Genomic DNA, 17,266 nt, shown 5'->3' with positions numbered 1-17,266 from the left:
TCACAGGTGAGAATACCTATGCCTTTATCTGCGCATGTCTAGTAACCTCAAATGACGTATTATAGGAATATTCCATATTTCGGGTTCAATACAAAATAAACTCAATCGACAGCATTTGTGGCATATTATTGATTACCACAAAAGAATAATAAAATAAAAATCTAAAAAACAAACAAAAAACATCTGGGTTACAGTGAAACACTTACAGTAAAAGTGAATGGGGGCCAATCTGTAAACGATAAAATACTGTTTCAAAAGTATGGCCATCAGGCGTAAACAGTATGTGTGTTAATATGATTTTTAGTAAAATCACTTACTAACCTTTTCTGTGTAAAGTTATATTAAACTTTACAACTTTGTTGCTATGACAACATAACGCTGTAAACCCTAAAACAACCATACAAACGTCAATTTAAACAACTTTCCAGCTCAAATAATATTCAGAATAATTAATGTAAGTGCTTTTATAAAATTAGAAGCTTCACATTTCTGTCTATAAATCTTCCAAAAATTGGCCCCATTCACTTCCATTGTAAGTGCCTCCGTGTAACCAAGATATTTGCTTTTGTTTTTTTAAAGAAAAGGAAGGACGAGTCTAAATGAATTTTTGTGGTAATTAACATTATGCCACAAATGCTGTCGATTGAGCTTAACTTGTATTGAACACAGAATATTTCTTTACATTTTAAGATTCCAAATCCTAACTTTATACAATATAATTTTTTACTTTTTTTTTTCTTTCAGGAATTTGCATTTTCGCTATTTGTATGTGAACACATTATTTTCACCATCTTTGTATGGGAAATTCTGCTCAAGTGGTGCTATGGCTTCATGATTTTTTGGAGGGTATCATTTCTATTTATTCTCTTGAAGACAGTGCTTTCACTTATCCTCTTTGTAACCCTAACACTGCACCATGCAATTCTTTAAATACTTCCTTGTGCTGTTTCCAGAACTATTAGATAATAATATCTATTATTCCCCATGATAACTTTTGTGTCATATTTTTTAATCTCTTCAGAGCTTGTGGAACATTACAAACTTATTGATGACTCTTGCTCTCATTGTTGGACGCTGGATAACCAATGATCCCAACACTTTTAAGATGTTCAGGTGTGAAAAATGGGCTTTCAACACTATCGCAGAGCTTATGAAAACACTACTAACTAGTAGAATAATGTTTCATGTATTCAGAAGACTCTTTCACGAGTTTGCTTAGGTTAACATTTCAAATTGGCTTTTTAGGGTTGTACGTATGATTGGTATCATCAGATGCTTTACATCCATGCAAGGCATGATCAGGACAGTTCAGGTCCTCACAAAATCCATAGCAGACATGAACATGTTCTTTCTCCTTTTTCTTGTCTTCATGCTGGTACGTATAAACGTTTACACATTAATTTTTATATAGTTTCTGTTTAGATGTGCTAGCTAAGTTGGTTTTTGTTTTGTTCTTTTTCAGGTGTATGCTGTTTGTGGGTTTTACCTGTTCAGTACTGCAGTTCCATCAGCCTATGGGAGTTTATTTTCTGCCTGTTACACTCTGTTTGTCTGTTTAACACAAGATGGTTGGACAGCCATCTTTAGGATGTTTGAAGAGTATATAATACTTCTGCTTTCCAGAAACTTTCATAAGAATATTCACAAGCATTAAGCAACATTGTTTTCTTCCTTCTCCAGCAGTCACATTAACGTGTCCATATGTTTTTCAGTGACGAGGAGCTTTTTGGAACCTTTTTGTTCTTTGCCATCTTTATCTTCTGCGGTACCCTCATCTTTGGATTTTTTGATGCCATTTTCATAGGCAATCTGCACATGTCAAAGCCAGACCAAACAGAGCAACAAAGTCCAACAGATAATGCCTTCTCTAAGGTATTTCTGAAATATGTCAGTGAGAGAGAGAACAATTCCAAAATTTGTTTCAACCTTTCTACTTTTAGGCGCTTGTGAAAAAACAAAGAATCACTTTAAGGAAATATTCCGGGTTAAATACAAGTTAAGATCAATCGACAGCATTTGTGGCATAATGTTGATTACCACAAAAATTCATTTTGATTTGTCCCTCCTTTTCTCTCAAATCTGAGCTACAGTGGAAGAAGTGATTGGGGCCAATCCATAAACGTTAGATATGATGGGCCCTATTTTAAGCACGTAAATGCTAAGCGCAGCGCAATGCCTTAACTCATAAGTGCAAAGTCAATGGGCATTGCTGTGAAGTATTGGTATTTTTGTGCAAACATGCGCTAAGTGTAGGTGCAAGTGGGTTTGGTGAAATCGAGAGCGTAAGTCACTAATTGGGTCAATGGAGGTTCTTCTCCGGCACCGTCTCCGTCCTATTATACAGTCCATTCCCTGTCAAGCACCAGCAATATAAACAAAGACAGTACATTCATAAAAAGTTGGTAGTGTAAATGGACTATATACAATGAATTGGAAGAATAAAAATATGGAGTTACATTATTTTGTGCATCCTTGTTAAATGGGACACGTACCTTTTATACTTATGGAAAAGGTGGTTCAGGATATGGATGTAGGCTCCGTTAAATTACAGAGAATGTAAGCATTATTAATCATTTTCATCTACTAACACAAAAATCATGGCTAGTATTAACAGTGATTGTATCAGCACTCACTTCACTTCTACCGGTTGTCATTGATTAAAAAAAAATAATAATAATTTATTCAAATACAGAAAAATTAAACCAAAAATATTTCTAAATTCAAAAATATAATCAAAATAATGAAGTGGTCCAAAAAAAATAAATAAAAAAAAATCATACCAAATCCAAACATCTTACTCTCTCCAGTGACTTAAACATAACAATAATAACTGAAAAAATAAACCATGACCTCTAGAAAATGTAACACAAATCTCATAATTTTTTGACTCAACAGCGATTGTCAAGGACATTATTTGATATTCTGTACTTTCAGAATGTGGACATTATTTGAACTTTATTACCACCTGCTCATGAAATCTCCAAACTGCAAATGCAGGAACTGAATTTGGACTTTGCGCTGAGTTAAGAGGTGGTATTGAATTGTCTTAGCGCAATGACCAAATTCTTAGGAAAACAGTAAATTGTGCTTTACATTACTTCATTTACTTATACAATACACCCACAGTAGCGCAAACACTCGCACCTATGCCCATTTGTGCTGGCACAATAATTGTTCTTAGAATATGGATAAGCACGGTCGTAGCGTGTTGTGCTGTGCGCACTCACGAAAATAAAGCCCTATGTGTGTTAACAGAACTTTAGTTTGAGAAAACTGCTTAATAACCTTTTCTGTGTAAAGTTAAATCCAATTTTATAACTTTGTTATCATGATGACGTAATGCCATAAACCCTGTAATCCCACAAAAAGACGATTTTAACAATTTAACAGCTCAAATAATACATGTTTAAACAAGAATAAAATTATAAGCTTCACCATTTCTGCCTTTAAACCCTCCAAAAATTGGCCCCATTCACTTAATTGTAAGTGCCTCACTGTAACCTCGATATTTTCTTTTTTTCTTTTAAAGAAAATGAGGGATGTTAAAATACATTTTTGTGGTAATCAACATTATGCCACAAATGCTGTCGAGTGTTTAACTTGTATTGAACCCACAATATTTCTTAAATATTATTCAGCTTGTAAACACACAGTTAAACATGCTTAAACAAGCAACCACCCAGAACACCTTCGTAACACTCTAAAAACAATCGTAGCAACCGCATAAGAACACCCCAGCATCTTGGCAGAAAGTTTTGCATGGACGAGCACCCCTCACATTTTCTCTAGAAAATGGAAAATTGTGTGTTTGTTTATAATGCAAAAAAACTGTAATGTTTTAAAACATAAACAGGACAGGCCAGAGGACAATGCCATACTGGAGGAGGTGATAAAGAAAATAACCAAGTGTCAAAAGACATTGAAGAGTGGATACCTAGAGAACCTGACAGTAGAAACCTATGAGGATTTGGTCATCGTTATATCAGCAATACAGAGGAACCTAGATGAATGCTTGGAGATTCGTCAAGAGATAGAAATGTACGTTTCAATGTAGTATAATTTTTTTTTTATACATTATACTGGTAATTTCTAGGTACTCCAGCCCAGCTTAAAGGTATTGTTTACCCCAAAATGAAAATTCTCTCATCATTTACTCACCCTCATGCAATCCTAGATGTGTATGACTTTCTTCAGAACATAAATGAAGATTTTTAGAAGAACAATACAGCTCTGTAGGTCCATACAATGCAAGTGAATGGTGATCAGACATTTGAAGTTCCAAAAATTACATAAAGGATACCATCCATATTATTCCAGTGGTTAAATCCATATCTTCAGACTTACATTTTGATCTGTTTCTCACTCATACCTATCATTTCGCTTCTGAAAACATGGATTTAACCGCTTGAGTCTTATGGATTACTTATGTATCCTTTGTGTCATTTTTGGAGCTACAAAGGTCCGATCACCATTCACTTGCATTGTATGGACCTACAGAGATGAAATATTCTCTTAAAAATCTTTATAAGTGTTCTGCCTAAGAAAGAAAATCATACACATCTGGGATGGCATGAGGGTGAGTAAATGATGAGAGAATTTAAAGTTTTGGGTGAACTATCCCTTTAAGATTGGTTGTAGAAATGGAAAAGAAATAAAATCTGATAATATCTGTAGGATTGTAGAGGAGGTGCATAAAAAAAAGCACGATCATGTACCTACGGCATATAGGAAAACACTCTCCCTGGAGAACCAACTAAAAAATGAGCTTGCCACTGGAGACATCCTCTCCACTCTCATCAACTTCGAAAAGGTGAGTTCCAGATATATTCTAAACATTTATTAAAAAGAATCTTTTGTAGCATTTGCCCAATAAAACATAGGCAGAAATACATACTTGCTCATGTAATAAGAAGTCATAAAATGAGTTGGAATCTGTTTCAGGCACACATCTTAGACACCAGCACAGACTCACCACACCTGGACAGGGGCATGATATTCCATGCAGCTAAACAGATGGAAACCTCATCTCAAGCAGACCTTACTCTCTCAGCCACTGGAAACTCAAAATCTTCTGTGAGAAGCACAGAGGACAAATGAGTTGTAAACTGAGTGGTATTAAGTTATATTTTTAAACATTAACTTCTTGTCTGAATAAAGATTTAAGCTCGTAAAATGGCTTAGCGGAACTCTTTATTCAGGGAATATTTGCTACAAAATTGTCAATCCGAATTTTGTTACATATTAACTGTACTTGATGTTTCTATTTTAACTAATGCGACTTCACTGAATCACATTCAAATATGCTCATGAATATTCTGTACACTGAGTTGTAAATGTATTTGTTATATAAATACATATATATATATCCTGGTCCAAGCATAATTGCTGTCATATGTCAGTTCAATATTTGAAATTGGATTCAATTGTCTTTTCCAAAAACAAAAAAAATCCCTTGTAAGTTCTTAAAATGTCTTAGTCATTTTAAGGGTTAACTTCACCCTACAGTTTCTTTGATGGCAACAGCAGGTGTTGGTCCTAAATGAGTCCAGATGTAGCCTTTTTCAGGACGAACTGGTATTGTTGGGAAAGGGCAACTCCTTGATTTGAAATACTCTGATGGGGCATGACAGACAAACTCCAGGTATTCCATTTTTCTTGGCAAGTCCTCTTCTGGGCCTATGTGAAGAAAGAAACGCATTTATACAGTAAGTCATAAAATAAACTTTCTCTTAAGCTCTGAATAGGGAATATGACAGTCCTGCTGATGCATCCAGGTTGACTAAGTAAATTAACATTTCCTTTAACAATTTGGCTGATACACTTTTTGTAGATTTGACATTATTTTAAGTGGAGCACATCTGTCAGGAACAGACATTTGTACATGAACTTACCAACAATGTAAGTGCCTGGATCAAACCGATCTCGTGGACTGGCCTGAGTTGGGATCAGCCAAGTTAATGCAGCACTCTTCTCACAGTACTGGTCCTGGATGAAACCACGAATCTGTGCATAATATGGTTTCCCATCCTCCTCATCTATTACTTTAATGACATCTCCTATTTGATAGTAGACACCCTAAACACAAGGAGTGCAAGTTAGTGAATACAATGTATGTGGCAGTAAGAAAAACATTTTGAACACAGGAGAAAAGTTACCTTGTAAAACATGGACTCAGACGTAATGATCGTCGACACTGACTCTGGTGCTTTGATTGGCTATATTTCAGGACATAAGGATAAAAGTTTTTACATATTTTATAAAAACCATATAGATACAGGGATAAAAGCCATACACAAGGCCGAATGAAAAGTACTTACATTTTTCAATTTGAAAATGTGTCGTCTACCCTTTCCTTTGGTTGAAACTTTTTTCTCAGATGCTGGCGCTTTGTACTTGGTGCTCCGTAACCGAGCTGAGCGTCTGTGTATCTCCTGTTTGTACTACAAAGAAAGAAAACTGATTCATGGTGTATCAATTCAATGATATGATGCTTGTTGTTTTCGTCTGGATCGATTAAGTTACTCAAAAATACATACAAAATGCAATTCACACAAATCCTTTACTTGAATACACCTCCACTATGATGAAGATGCTTTCATGAGTTCAAAGTGATTTTAATATTTTTTTTTTTTCTGGGGCTTAACATGGTGTAACCATCCGGAGATAGTAAAAGAAATAAAGGTCTCTTTAAAAGTTAAGCTCAATCAACAGAATTTGTTGCATAATGTTGATATTCACAAAAATTTATTCTGAATTGCTCCTCCTCTTCAAAAAAATAAAAAAAATCTGGGTTACAGTGAGGCACATACAATGGAAGTGAATGGAGCTAATCCATAAACATAAAAAAAAAAAAATATAAAAAAACGAATTGTTTCAAAAGTATAGCTACAAGACTTTAATATGTGTGTTAACATGATTTTACTGTTATAAATTGCTTACTAACCTTTTCTGTGTAAAGTTATAACCAATTTTACAACTTTGTTGCCATGACGATGTCATTTCAAACCTTAAAACTCTAAAATGACTGTCGAAATTATGATTGAAACAACTTTAATTCTTATGTTAAAACATGTATTATTTGAGCTGTAATGCAAATGCTTTTATAAAATTATAAGCTTCACATTTTTGCCTTTAAACCCTTCCAAAAATTGGTCCCATTCACTTCCATTGTAAGTGCCTCACTGTTGTAATCTCGATTTTTGTGGACGATTTGAAATTGTCTTTTGTAGAAAATCAACATTATGCCACAAATCCTGTCGATTGAACTTCATTTGTATTCAACCCGGAATATTCTTTTAAAAGCTGACATTCTTGACAAAAGAAATGGCATAAGCAGTTTGGAATAATGTTTTATTTTTATTTCTTTAAAAATGCAGTGAAACCATTTTGTTTTAAACTATTAATATTTGAACTTTTGTCGATCAAATCAAAGTCAGGTGGAGTAACCAACCTGCAGGTTATCATGTTGTTGTCGTAATAAACAAAGAAACAAAAAATCTGCAAACAGAACCCCTTTTACCCCAAATGACAATAACTCAAGTTAACTTGATATTCGTGACTCAGAAATGTATACTTGTAAAATAATATATTCTTTTAAAGTTTTCAAACCTTTTTCAAGGTAATCATTATTATTAATGTTTGAATTTTCTTTTTTTTTTAAATAATGATTAACTTACAGTTGAAGTCAGAAGTTTACATACACTTTGGTTGAAGTCATTAAAACTAATTTTTTTAACCACTCCACAGATTTCATATTAGCAAACTATAGTTTTGGCAAGTCATTTAGGACATCTACTTTGTGCATGACATGAGTAATGTTTCCAACAATTGTTTACAGACAGATTGTTTCAGTTTTAATTGACTATATCACAATTCCAGTGGGTCAGAAGTTTACATACACTAAGTTAACTGTGCCTTTAAGCAGCTTGGAAAATTCCAGAAAATGATGTCAAGCCTTTAGACAATTAGTCAATTAGCTTCTGATAGGAGGTGTACTGAATTGGAGATGTACCTATGGATGTTTGAAGCTTACCTTCAAACTCAGTGCCTCTTTGCTTGACAATGACATCATGGAAAAATCAAATAACATCAGCCAAGACCTCAGAAAAAAAATGTGTACCCCCACAAGTCTGGTTCATCCTTGGGAGCAATTTCCAAATGCTTGAAGGTACCACGTTCATCTGTACAAACAAGAGTATGCAAGTATATACACCATGGGACCACGCAGCCATCATACCACTCAGGAAGGAGACACATTCTGTCTCCTAGATATTAACGTATTTTGGTGCAAAAAGTGCAAATCAATCCCAGAACAACAGCAAAGGACCTTGTGAAGATGCTGGAGGAAACAGGTAGACAAGTATCTATATCCTATAGAAATTTCCTCTGGTCTGATGAAACATCGTTATGTTTGGAGGAAAAAGAGTGAGGCTTGCAAGCCGAAGATCACCATCCCAACCGTGAAGCATTGGGGTGGCAGCATCATGTTGTGGGGGTGCTTTGCTGCAGGAGGGACTGGTGCACTTCACAAAATAGATGGCATCATGAGGAAGGAAAATTATGTGGATATATTGAAGCAACATCTCAAGACATCAGCCAGGAACTTAAAGCTCATCACAAATGGGTCTTCCAAATGGATAATGACCCCAAGCATACCTCCAAAGTTGTGGCAAAATGGCTTAAGGACAACAAAGTCAAGGTATTGGAGTGGCCATCACAAAGCCCTGACCTCAATCTGACAGAACATTTTTGGGCAAAACTGAAAAAGCATGTGCGAGCAAGGAGGCCTACAAACCTGACTCAGTTATACCAGTTCTGACTGGAGAAATGGGCCAAAATTCCAGCAACTTATTGTGAGAAGCTTGTGGAAGGCTACCCAAACGTTTGACCCAAGTTAAACAATTTAAAGGCAATGCTTCCAAATAGTAACAAAGTGTATGTAAACTTCTGACCCACTGGAATGTGATGAAAGAAATAAAGGCTGAAATAAATCATTCTCTCTACTATTATTCTGACATTTCACATTCTTATGGTGATCCTAACTGACCTAAGACAGGGAATGTTTTCTACGATTAAATGTCATGAATTGTTAAAAACAGAGTTTAAATGTATTTGGCTAAGGTGTATGTAAACTTCTGACTTCAACTGTATGTACACTCACTCATGTGTATTCAAAGTGCATGGAAAGTATTTTTAGACTTTTTACTTAAAGGAATAGTACACCCAAAAATGAACATTTGCTGATAATTTACTCACCCTCAGGCCATCCAAGATGTATCAGAGTTTCTTTCTTCATCAAAACAGAATTGAAGACTTTTAGGATTTCATTTCAGGCCCCCTCCTTTAAACAATGCAAGTGAATATACTTTCACGCTTTCTGACTCCTCCTCCAATTGACACGTGTACTTACCAACGAGCTCACGTCATCCCTCTCATGAGCGCATGTCACAGAGATGTACGGAAGTGAACATTTGTAATTAAAAAGTATATAAGCATTGTTTTGTTTCTAAAAATAATCAATCGTTTGCGTTTAGAAGAACTTTATTTGTCGACTGGGGTCGTGTGGATTATTTTGATGCACCCTAAATATGCATTTTGGACCGTCAAAAAATGGAGTACATTCACTTGCATTGATTAGAGGAGGAGGCCTGAAATGAAATCCTAAAGATCTTAAATTCTGTTTTGATGGATAAAGAAACTCAGATACATCTTGGATGGCCTGAGGGTGAGTAAATTATCAGCAAATTTTCATTTTTGGGTGAACTATTACTTTAAAGGTGCAATATGTAATATATTTACTGTACTACAGCATACAATTATCATAATATATTATCAGAGATTTAGGAAACATGCAAAGTTGAAATACTGGCTTCACCGAAAACATCGCTACAGTCAGTATATTCTACTTTAAATGCCCATTCGAGCCGGAATTTGTTTACGTTTTGGCCTGTGTGATCCCGCCCACTGCCCACTCACCAATAGTATTTCCACACCCTGGGCTGCCAAATTTATAACAAGTTAGCGGGCAAACACAGCGCTGCAGCCATGGTAGCCAGCAATAAATCTAGCTAACATTAACAGAGTTATAACAAATCCACATGAGTTGGTTTATAATTTGCAAACAATATAAACACTGCAAACGTATACATTAGCTGATCAAATTACAGTGTAAGGCTCGTCACTTGACATTGTCAGTTTACTCGTTGCTGTTGCGTGTCCTCCACCTAGCAACCGCGTGAGCTTTGAGTCTGGTTAGGAGGGGGCAGGGAGACAACTCTCTCCAATATTTTGAATTTGGACTGCAGTACCCATTTTAAACACTTGATGTCAATGTTACATTTTGCTCCTTTAATGGTTAAACCAAATTGCATTTTTTAAAACTTTATTTTATTTTTTGAAAATGCTGTAAATGTATTTTTTATGTATGAAATCAACATGGACACAAACTATACATTTCTACATACTTGGCACGTGTTTAAAACTAAAGATAAAAAATAATTTCGGACATTTGTCGATGACCCTCATACTCTGCATTAAACTGTATACACACTGCAACGTTTTAACGCCTTTAAATAAACCAAATTGTACCACAAGGGCGCGAAGTCCTGCGCTTGCAATACAGATGATCTGACATTTTAAGGTTAGAACAGTAGATTTAAAAAATAAATAAATTAATGTCAAACCTGTTTTCCTCCGCCATTATTCTGCTGGATGGTAGATGAAGCGGATGCTCCGGAGCCTCCACTGGTTATACTTTTACCCGTGCAGTTGTTACAAAGAATTTCCCCCTGGTTTCCCTTTTTCCACATGGAAGAAGAGTTTGTCTTGCAGACAGCACAACATGGTTTTAAACCAAGAGGCATGTTTGTTGACCGCAAGCAGCAATCTGCCTACGTTGTGTTTTGAGTATACAACTGTGATGGAGCCTGCAACTTATTTCTGTTCAAAACCGATTAACTTCTCGGTTAAACTGCGATTTTAGCCCAATGCCTATAATAAATATAGATTTTGACGAATTTGTACCATTAGTTCAACATTAAATCATATCCATCACTTTGAAAACAATGAATGTTAGGTGCCGTTTCTTTTATGATGTAGCAGGCAGAATACTTCCGGGAAACCAGTTTCTGAATTTTAAAATAAAAGTCCTGTTTTCTCCCGTCCTTATTTCAAGCTGGAATAGAATGTCTGGTAGAAAGATTCCACTTGATGGCGCAGATTAATCTTTTGAATCAGTAAATGGAGACAGACAAAAAAAAAAAAAAAAATGGCTGCATTTCACACTTTTTAATCTGGGCAAACCTTGAGCGAAATACTTTGTTTATTGGCTACAAATTACAAAACCGTGAATGTATCAAGTATGTATGTATCAAGTATGAAAGTGCAATGACAATTCAATGTTAATGGTCAAATTTCAATAATAATAAAAAAAAGTTAAAAAAAACAAACAAAACAAATTAGATATAAAATACCACCACCATAAATATCTAACAGGAAGCAGGAAATAATAATAATAATATTAATAATAATAATAAAATCAAACAATCCATCTTCACACAATATTCAGATCAAGATGTAAAAACTGCCCATGTCTCAAAATGCAAGATGATGTATGGCAAAGGGCAAAAAAGTAAAAAACTGGCCCTCACTTTATGCAAGACTTGATCAGAGGGAATAAAGCCAAACTAAATGCACCAACTATAAGTACCAACTCTAAATTGTCTATTTCCCTCTTCTCTTCACTCTATGATTATACGGTCCTAACCATTAAAAGACACTTCTAAAGAGCCACACACAAATTGTAATGCAATCAAATCATGGCAACCTTTTCACTGCAGAACAAGACATGAGGCTGTTATCAATATGAACCAAATACTCTCCATTAACATTTCATTGAATGAGTACAGAAGTTGATTGTAGTTAATAGACACGTCAAACACTAACTTAATTAGGTAACATGTATATAAGAAAAAAGGCACACTGATGAGCAACCTCAGTCACCTTTCACTGTATGGGGAAAAAAGATGCAATGAAAGTGAATGGTGACATTGGCTGTCATTCTTCATAAAATCTCCTTTTGTGTTCTATGGAAAAAGTCACTCGTACAGGTTTGGAACAATATGAGGGTGACAGAATAATGACAGAATTTTAATTTTGAGATGAACCATCCTTTTAAGTTGTATGTAACCTGGAATATTCTATTAAAAGCTTCTTAGATTCTGCACAGTATGTTTAGTGAGAAAGAGATATAGTGGTTAAGATAGCAAAACAGCTATCACCACAGTACCTGTGAGAAATGGTTTATGGATTAGAATAAGTTTGGACACATACTGTATGTACATCTTTTGTTGTTAAACAGAATGACCTCCTATGTTTCTGACTAAGAAGGGAAGTGTGACACAAACTAAATCATAAAAAACACTGTAAATACATGTCTGTGTTGCTTCAGAAGACCTGTGGAGTGTCTTTATGGGTATCTATTATGCATGAGCCCAGTGAAATACACAACACTGGATATCAGAAGTATTGTGTTTAGTAGTCACAATAGATTAGATAAGAAATTAAGTTAATTTGCAAGTAGTATTTTGTTTTTTAACTCAAAATATTCCGTTGATGCACTTCTAAATGAATGCTGGACTGCATGACAGTACACTGAAATAGAAATAACCTAATTTGTAATATCTGAAATGTGCATTGTGCTATATGCATCAATTAACTTGCATTAAATGTGGCATGATTAACAAATAGGGAATTTGTGTCTTCAAATGGAGCCACAAATTGGCATTGCTAAATAAGAGGTCTGTTGCAGCTTTAAACTATAAAACACAGAAGGGGAAAGAACTCACAAGATCAGGTCTTAATGGTGGCTTGACTTCACACACTGTTTTACAGTAACTGAAACAGCCCAGAAACATTTGATTGACACGTTCTCAATTAAATTCAGCAATCATCTATTTTCATCTGTATGTAAACATTACTTTTTTTCTTGTCAGAAAGATTAAACCATATTAAAAATGTATGTTTCATATTCTTTCAACCATTTGAACTTTTTGTTTTTTAGAGTTCACAAAAAATAAAATTCTGTCATAATTTACTTACTATTTCAGAGAGATATAGTTAAGGACTGACATCCTCTTTCCCAATTCATATGCATTGTATGGAAAAACAGCAGCATCAATATTTTTTAAAATGTCTCGTGTTCCACCAAAAAAAAAAAAAAAAAAAAAAAAAAAGAGTCATACAGGATTGGAACGAAATTAGTGTAATAGAGTAAATGACAACAGAATATTCTTTTTTTGGGGGGGGCGGGTGGGTGAACTATCCCTTTAAATGAAGAATGGAACCCACTTTATATTAGGTGTTTTCATGTACTATGTACTTAAGCATTTGATATAATGTACTTATTATGTACATATGTGTTACATTTTACTTACATTTAAAGTACCTGCATTTAATGACATCTGTAGTTACACTGTTAACCTAAACCCCTAATCCTAAACCTAACCCTAACCCAATCCTTAGCCTAAACCCTAACTCTAATCTAAATCCTAGCTCTACCCGTACCTCAACCTCAGTAGCAGCAAATGTGAATCTTGTGAGAATTTTGCAGAACAACAGAGTTACACAGTAAGTACATTGTATTGTATGTATTTTTAATGTTAGTACATAGTAGTTAAAGACACCTAATATAAAGTGGCACAGATGAATGAATCTCTAATCTATTACTGATTTGCTCATGGCACCCAAAGCAAGATTTCTGGGGATGGCCAAAGTGACCTTGCTGGGCATAATACTTTGCAACATTCTCTTCCTCACACTGTTATCAAACCAACTTCCATCATATTGAATCTGACCACACACTCTTTATTCTTTCACCAGATGCACACCAATACGACAAGCCCTGTCTAACCCCATTGCACCAGATTTGTTATTTATACAGACACAGTTTTGCTTATATTTAGTGTTTTGGCACAATAAGAGCACTCTGTTGGTGAACTTAACTGAACTACTTCCTCACACAAGGTGCATTTCTTCCTCCCACTCTGAGAGGTCAGTTACCTGGACATCACGATCACTACTGCTCTCTTGACAAACTGTGCCAGTGAGATCTTCACTTCTGCCCAAATCCTCCAAGTCTGGCTCTACTTTAGATGGTTGTGCATCATCCACACATTCTAGTTCCAAACACTGTGGCATCAACATGCCTGCACTCTCTTTTGTCAGAGGTGGGGAACCCTGCTCTGGCCTCCCCACCTCGTTCTCCTCCTCCTGGGGTTTAACAGGTTCTTCGTGTCCCTCTCCAGAAACGAGTGGATCAGAACCGGCATTCGAGGGTATCAGTGCAATGCTCTGTGGGTTCATATCATGAAACCAGGCCATAATGTTGCCAAGCAGGTTGGCATTGGTGGAAGGGTCCAGGAAGTCTGGATCAGTAGGGGTGAAGGCATTACCTAAGGCATTAGGGTAGGAATTCATGTTAAAGGGTGTGTAATGGCTGGTAATATTGCCCAGTCTCATAAGGCTGTCTCCCAGTTCCAGGAGCTCAGAGCTGCTCATGGAAGCCCGGGGGGGATCCACAGTATGGGGGGCAGAATCCAGTCTAGAGGGCAAAGAGGAGCCACTGGCTCCTACAGAGGGGTCAGTACTGAGCACATCCTGAGACTCGGGGTCCAAGGCCAGCCCGGACTCCTGTAGGGACAGCTGAATAGCCAGGAGAATATTTGGGTCATCCTCATCCAAAGACCCATGTGCCTGAGGCAAAAAAACAAAACAAAAAACAGGGACAGGGATTGAAGTCAAATAACTCAATAGATGCAGTTTGATTCTCACAGAAAGTAAAGCCTCTTTGAATATTCTTCAAAACTTTGCTAATAAAATGCATATTAAAACATGTGGCTGATTTTGCAATGTAATTAGAAAAACTGACACCAAGCAATACCATAACAACTTAGATATGAAGTAATATGAAACTCTAAACGCTGTAAATCTTATGGTATTAAAGAATACCATAAGATTGACTCAAGGTGGCGCCGAGTATGGCTGCTGCATTGCGAGCTCCGACACAACATAGTAATGTTTTGTTTGTTTTGTTCACAATTCTTACGTTTTTTGTCTTGGATGTTGTCTGCCTTATTGTCTACGACAGACAAACACTTTTGGACATTGGTTCAGCAATTTCATACCGTAAACCGGACTTCACATTCCTCAATGCCGACCCGCTGTTTACAAACACGCAAGCGGAGCCCTTTGTCTGGGCAGCACGGCCGCGGAAACGCAAAAGGAAAAGGGGAAACAGAGCTGGCATTCTCATCAGAGTAAGACGCCGCGCAAATCGACCCCCGCTACCCACTATTCTCCTGGCAAATGTTCAGTCTCTGGATAACAAGCTCTGCGAGCTGAAAGCGCGGATCTCTTTCCAACGAGATACAAGGGACTGCTGCATTATCTGCCTTACGGAAACTTGGATGTCTGCGGAGATTCCAGACTCAGCCATTGAACCCACGGGGTTCTCCGTGCACCGGGCGGACAGAGCGAAAGACCTCTCAGGTAAAACTAGAGGAGGTGGTGTATGTTTTATGATCAACAAATCCTGGTGTGATCAGAGGAACGTTCATTCTATCAAGTCTTTCTGCTCTCCTGATCTGGAATTTCTTATGCTTCTGTGTCGACCATTCTGGCAACCGAGGGAATTCACAGCGGTCATTATCACTGCTGTGTACATTCCCCCACAAGCCGACACAGACCGGGCACTCAAGGAACTGTATGGGATTATAAGTGAGCAGGAAACCGCGCACCCTGAGGCCATGTTCATTGTGACCGGGGACTTTAATAAAGCCAGTTTAAAATCAGTCGCACCAAAATATCACCAGCACATTAGTTTCAACACACGAGGGGACCGGGTTTTGGACCATTGCTACTCTCCCTTCCGGGATGGCTACAAATCCCTCCCCCACCCACCATTTGGCAAATCAGACCACTCTTCCATTCTGCTTCTGCCCGCTTACAGGCAGAAATTGAAACAGGAAGCACCCACCCTCAGAACGATCCAGTGCTGGTCGGACCAATCAGACTCTACGCTACAGGACTGTCTTGATCACACGGACTGGGAGATGTTCCGGTCTGCCTCTGATAACGACATCGAGCTTTACGCTGATAGCGTAATATGCTTCATCAGAACGTGCGTAGAGGACATGGTTCCGACCAGAACAGTACAGATCTATCCGAATCAGAAACCTTGGATTAATAGCGATGTTCGCACGGCACTTAATGTGCGGACCTCCACTTTTAATTCCGGGAACGCAGAGGAGCATAAACAAGCCAGTTATGCCCTCCGAAAAACTATCAGAACCGCAAAACGCCAGTACAGGAGCAAGATTGAAGGACAGTTTAACACCACCAACTCTAGAAGCATGTGGCAGGGAATTAACATCATCACGGACTTTAAAGGAAATAAAAACTCCGCCATGAGCACCGCTGCCTCTCTCCCGGATGAGCTAAATACTTTTTATGCTCGTTTCGAGGGAAATAACACCGCCCTCGCGGAGAGAGCTCTCGCGGCTGAAGCTACAGAGGTTAGTTCACTCTCTGTCTCTGTAGCGGATGTAACCCGATCCTTCCGACGGGTGAATATCCGCAAAGCCGCGGGCCCAGACGGCATTCCGGGCCGCATCATCAGAGCGTGCGCGAACCAGCTGGCTGGTGTTTTTACGGACATTTTCAACCTTTCCCTCTCTTTGTCTGTAGTCCCCACATGCTTTAAAACATCCACCATTGTGCCTGTTCCAAAACAATAAAAAATAACTTGTTTTAATGACTGGCGTCCTGTTGCTCTGACCCCCGTCATCAGCAAATGCTTTGAGAGACTAATCAGAGACTATATCTGCTCTGTGCTGCCTCCATCACTGGACCCATTGCAGTTTGCTTACCGCAACAACCGCTCCACTGATGATGCCATTGCATCTACAATACACACTGCTCTCTCCCACCTGGAAAAAAAGAACACTTATGTGAGAATGCATTCAACACCATAGTGCCCTCCAAGCTAGATGAGAAACTCCGGGCTCTGGGCTTAAACAGCTCGCTGTGCAGCTGGATCCTGGACTTCCTGTCAAGCAGACGCCAGGTGGTTAGAATAGGCAGCAACATCTCCTCATCACTGACCCTCAACACTGGAGTTCTCAGCCCACTACTGTATTCCTTGTACACACATGAATGTGTGGCAACACATAGCTCCAATGCCATCATTAAGTTTGCTGATGACACGATG

General features: G+C 37.5%; 3 protein-coding genes across 7 annotated transcripts in view; 1 reads left to right on the top strand and 2 right to left on the bottom strand.

The window, feature by feature from the left end:
• The first annotated feature begins 2,754 nt into the window (after nucleotides 1–2,754).
• LOC127425451 (cation channel sperm-associated protein 4-like) lies at nucleotides 2,755–5,097 on the top strand. The gene is made up of 3 exons (XM_051671477.1): nucleotides 2,755–4,038; nucleotides 4,675–4,810; nucleotides 4,942–5,097. The coding sequence occupies exons 1-3, from the start codon at nucleotides 3,818–3,820 to the stop codon at nucleotides 5,095–5,097; spliced, it is 513 nt and encodes a 170-aa protein (XP_051527437.1). The 5' UTR covers nucleotides 2,755–3,817.
• LOC127425440 (GATA zinc finger domain-containing protein 1) lies at nucleotides 4,828–11,118 on the bottom strand. 2 transcript variants are annotated; one of them, XM_051671461.1, is made up of 5 exons: nucleotides 8,033–9,244; nucleotides 6,318–6,440; nucleotides 6,156–6,215; nucleotides 5,892–6,075; nucleotides 4,828–5,676 (listed from the first exon to the last, which is right to left on the bottom strand). In XM_051671461.1, exons 1-5 carry the CDS (start codon nucleotides 8,087–8,089, stop codon nucleotides 5,495–5,497), a joined length of 606 nt encoding a protein of 201 aa, XP_051527421.1. In that variant the 5' UTR covers nucleotides 8,090–9,244; the 3' UTR covers nucleotides 4,828–5,494. The 2 variants fall into 2 exon arrangements, with proteins under 2 accessions (XP_051527421.1, XP_051527420.1); XM_051671460.1 differs by lacking the exon at nucleotides 8,033–9,244 and adding an exon at nucleotides 10,683–11,118 and having other exon boundaries at nucleotides 4,832–5,676.
• A 159-nt stretch (nucleotides 11,119–11,277) lies between these two features.
• LOC127425399 (ankyrin repeat and IBR domain-containing protein 1-like) overlaps nucleotides 11,278–17,266 on the bottom strand; it is a 48,953-nt gene continuing 42,964 nt past the window's right edge. For all 4 annotated transcript variants that reach the window (XM_051671386.1, XM_051671387.1, XM_051671389.1 and 1 more), the window contains one exon: nucleotides 11,278–14,751. In XM_051671386.1, coding sequence (XP_051527346.1) covers nucleotides 14,014–14,751 — 738 coding nt within the window. In that variant the 3' untranslated portion in view covers nucleotides 11,278–14,013. The remainder of the gene's footprint in view (nucleotides 14,752–17,266) is intronic.

This window comes from Myxocyprinus asiaticus, chromosome 34, assembly GCF_019703515.2.
Source record: "Myxocyprinus asiaticus isolate MX2 ecotype Aquarium Trade chromosome 34, UBuf_Myxa_2, whole genome shotgun sequence".
Lineage (NCBI taxonomy): Eukaryota > Metazoa > Chordata > Actinopteri > Cypriniformes > Catostomidae > Myxocyprinus > Myxocyprinus asiaticus.
This window is presented reverse-complemented; position numbering and strand designations above follow the sequence as displayed.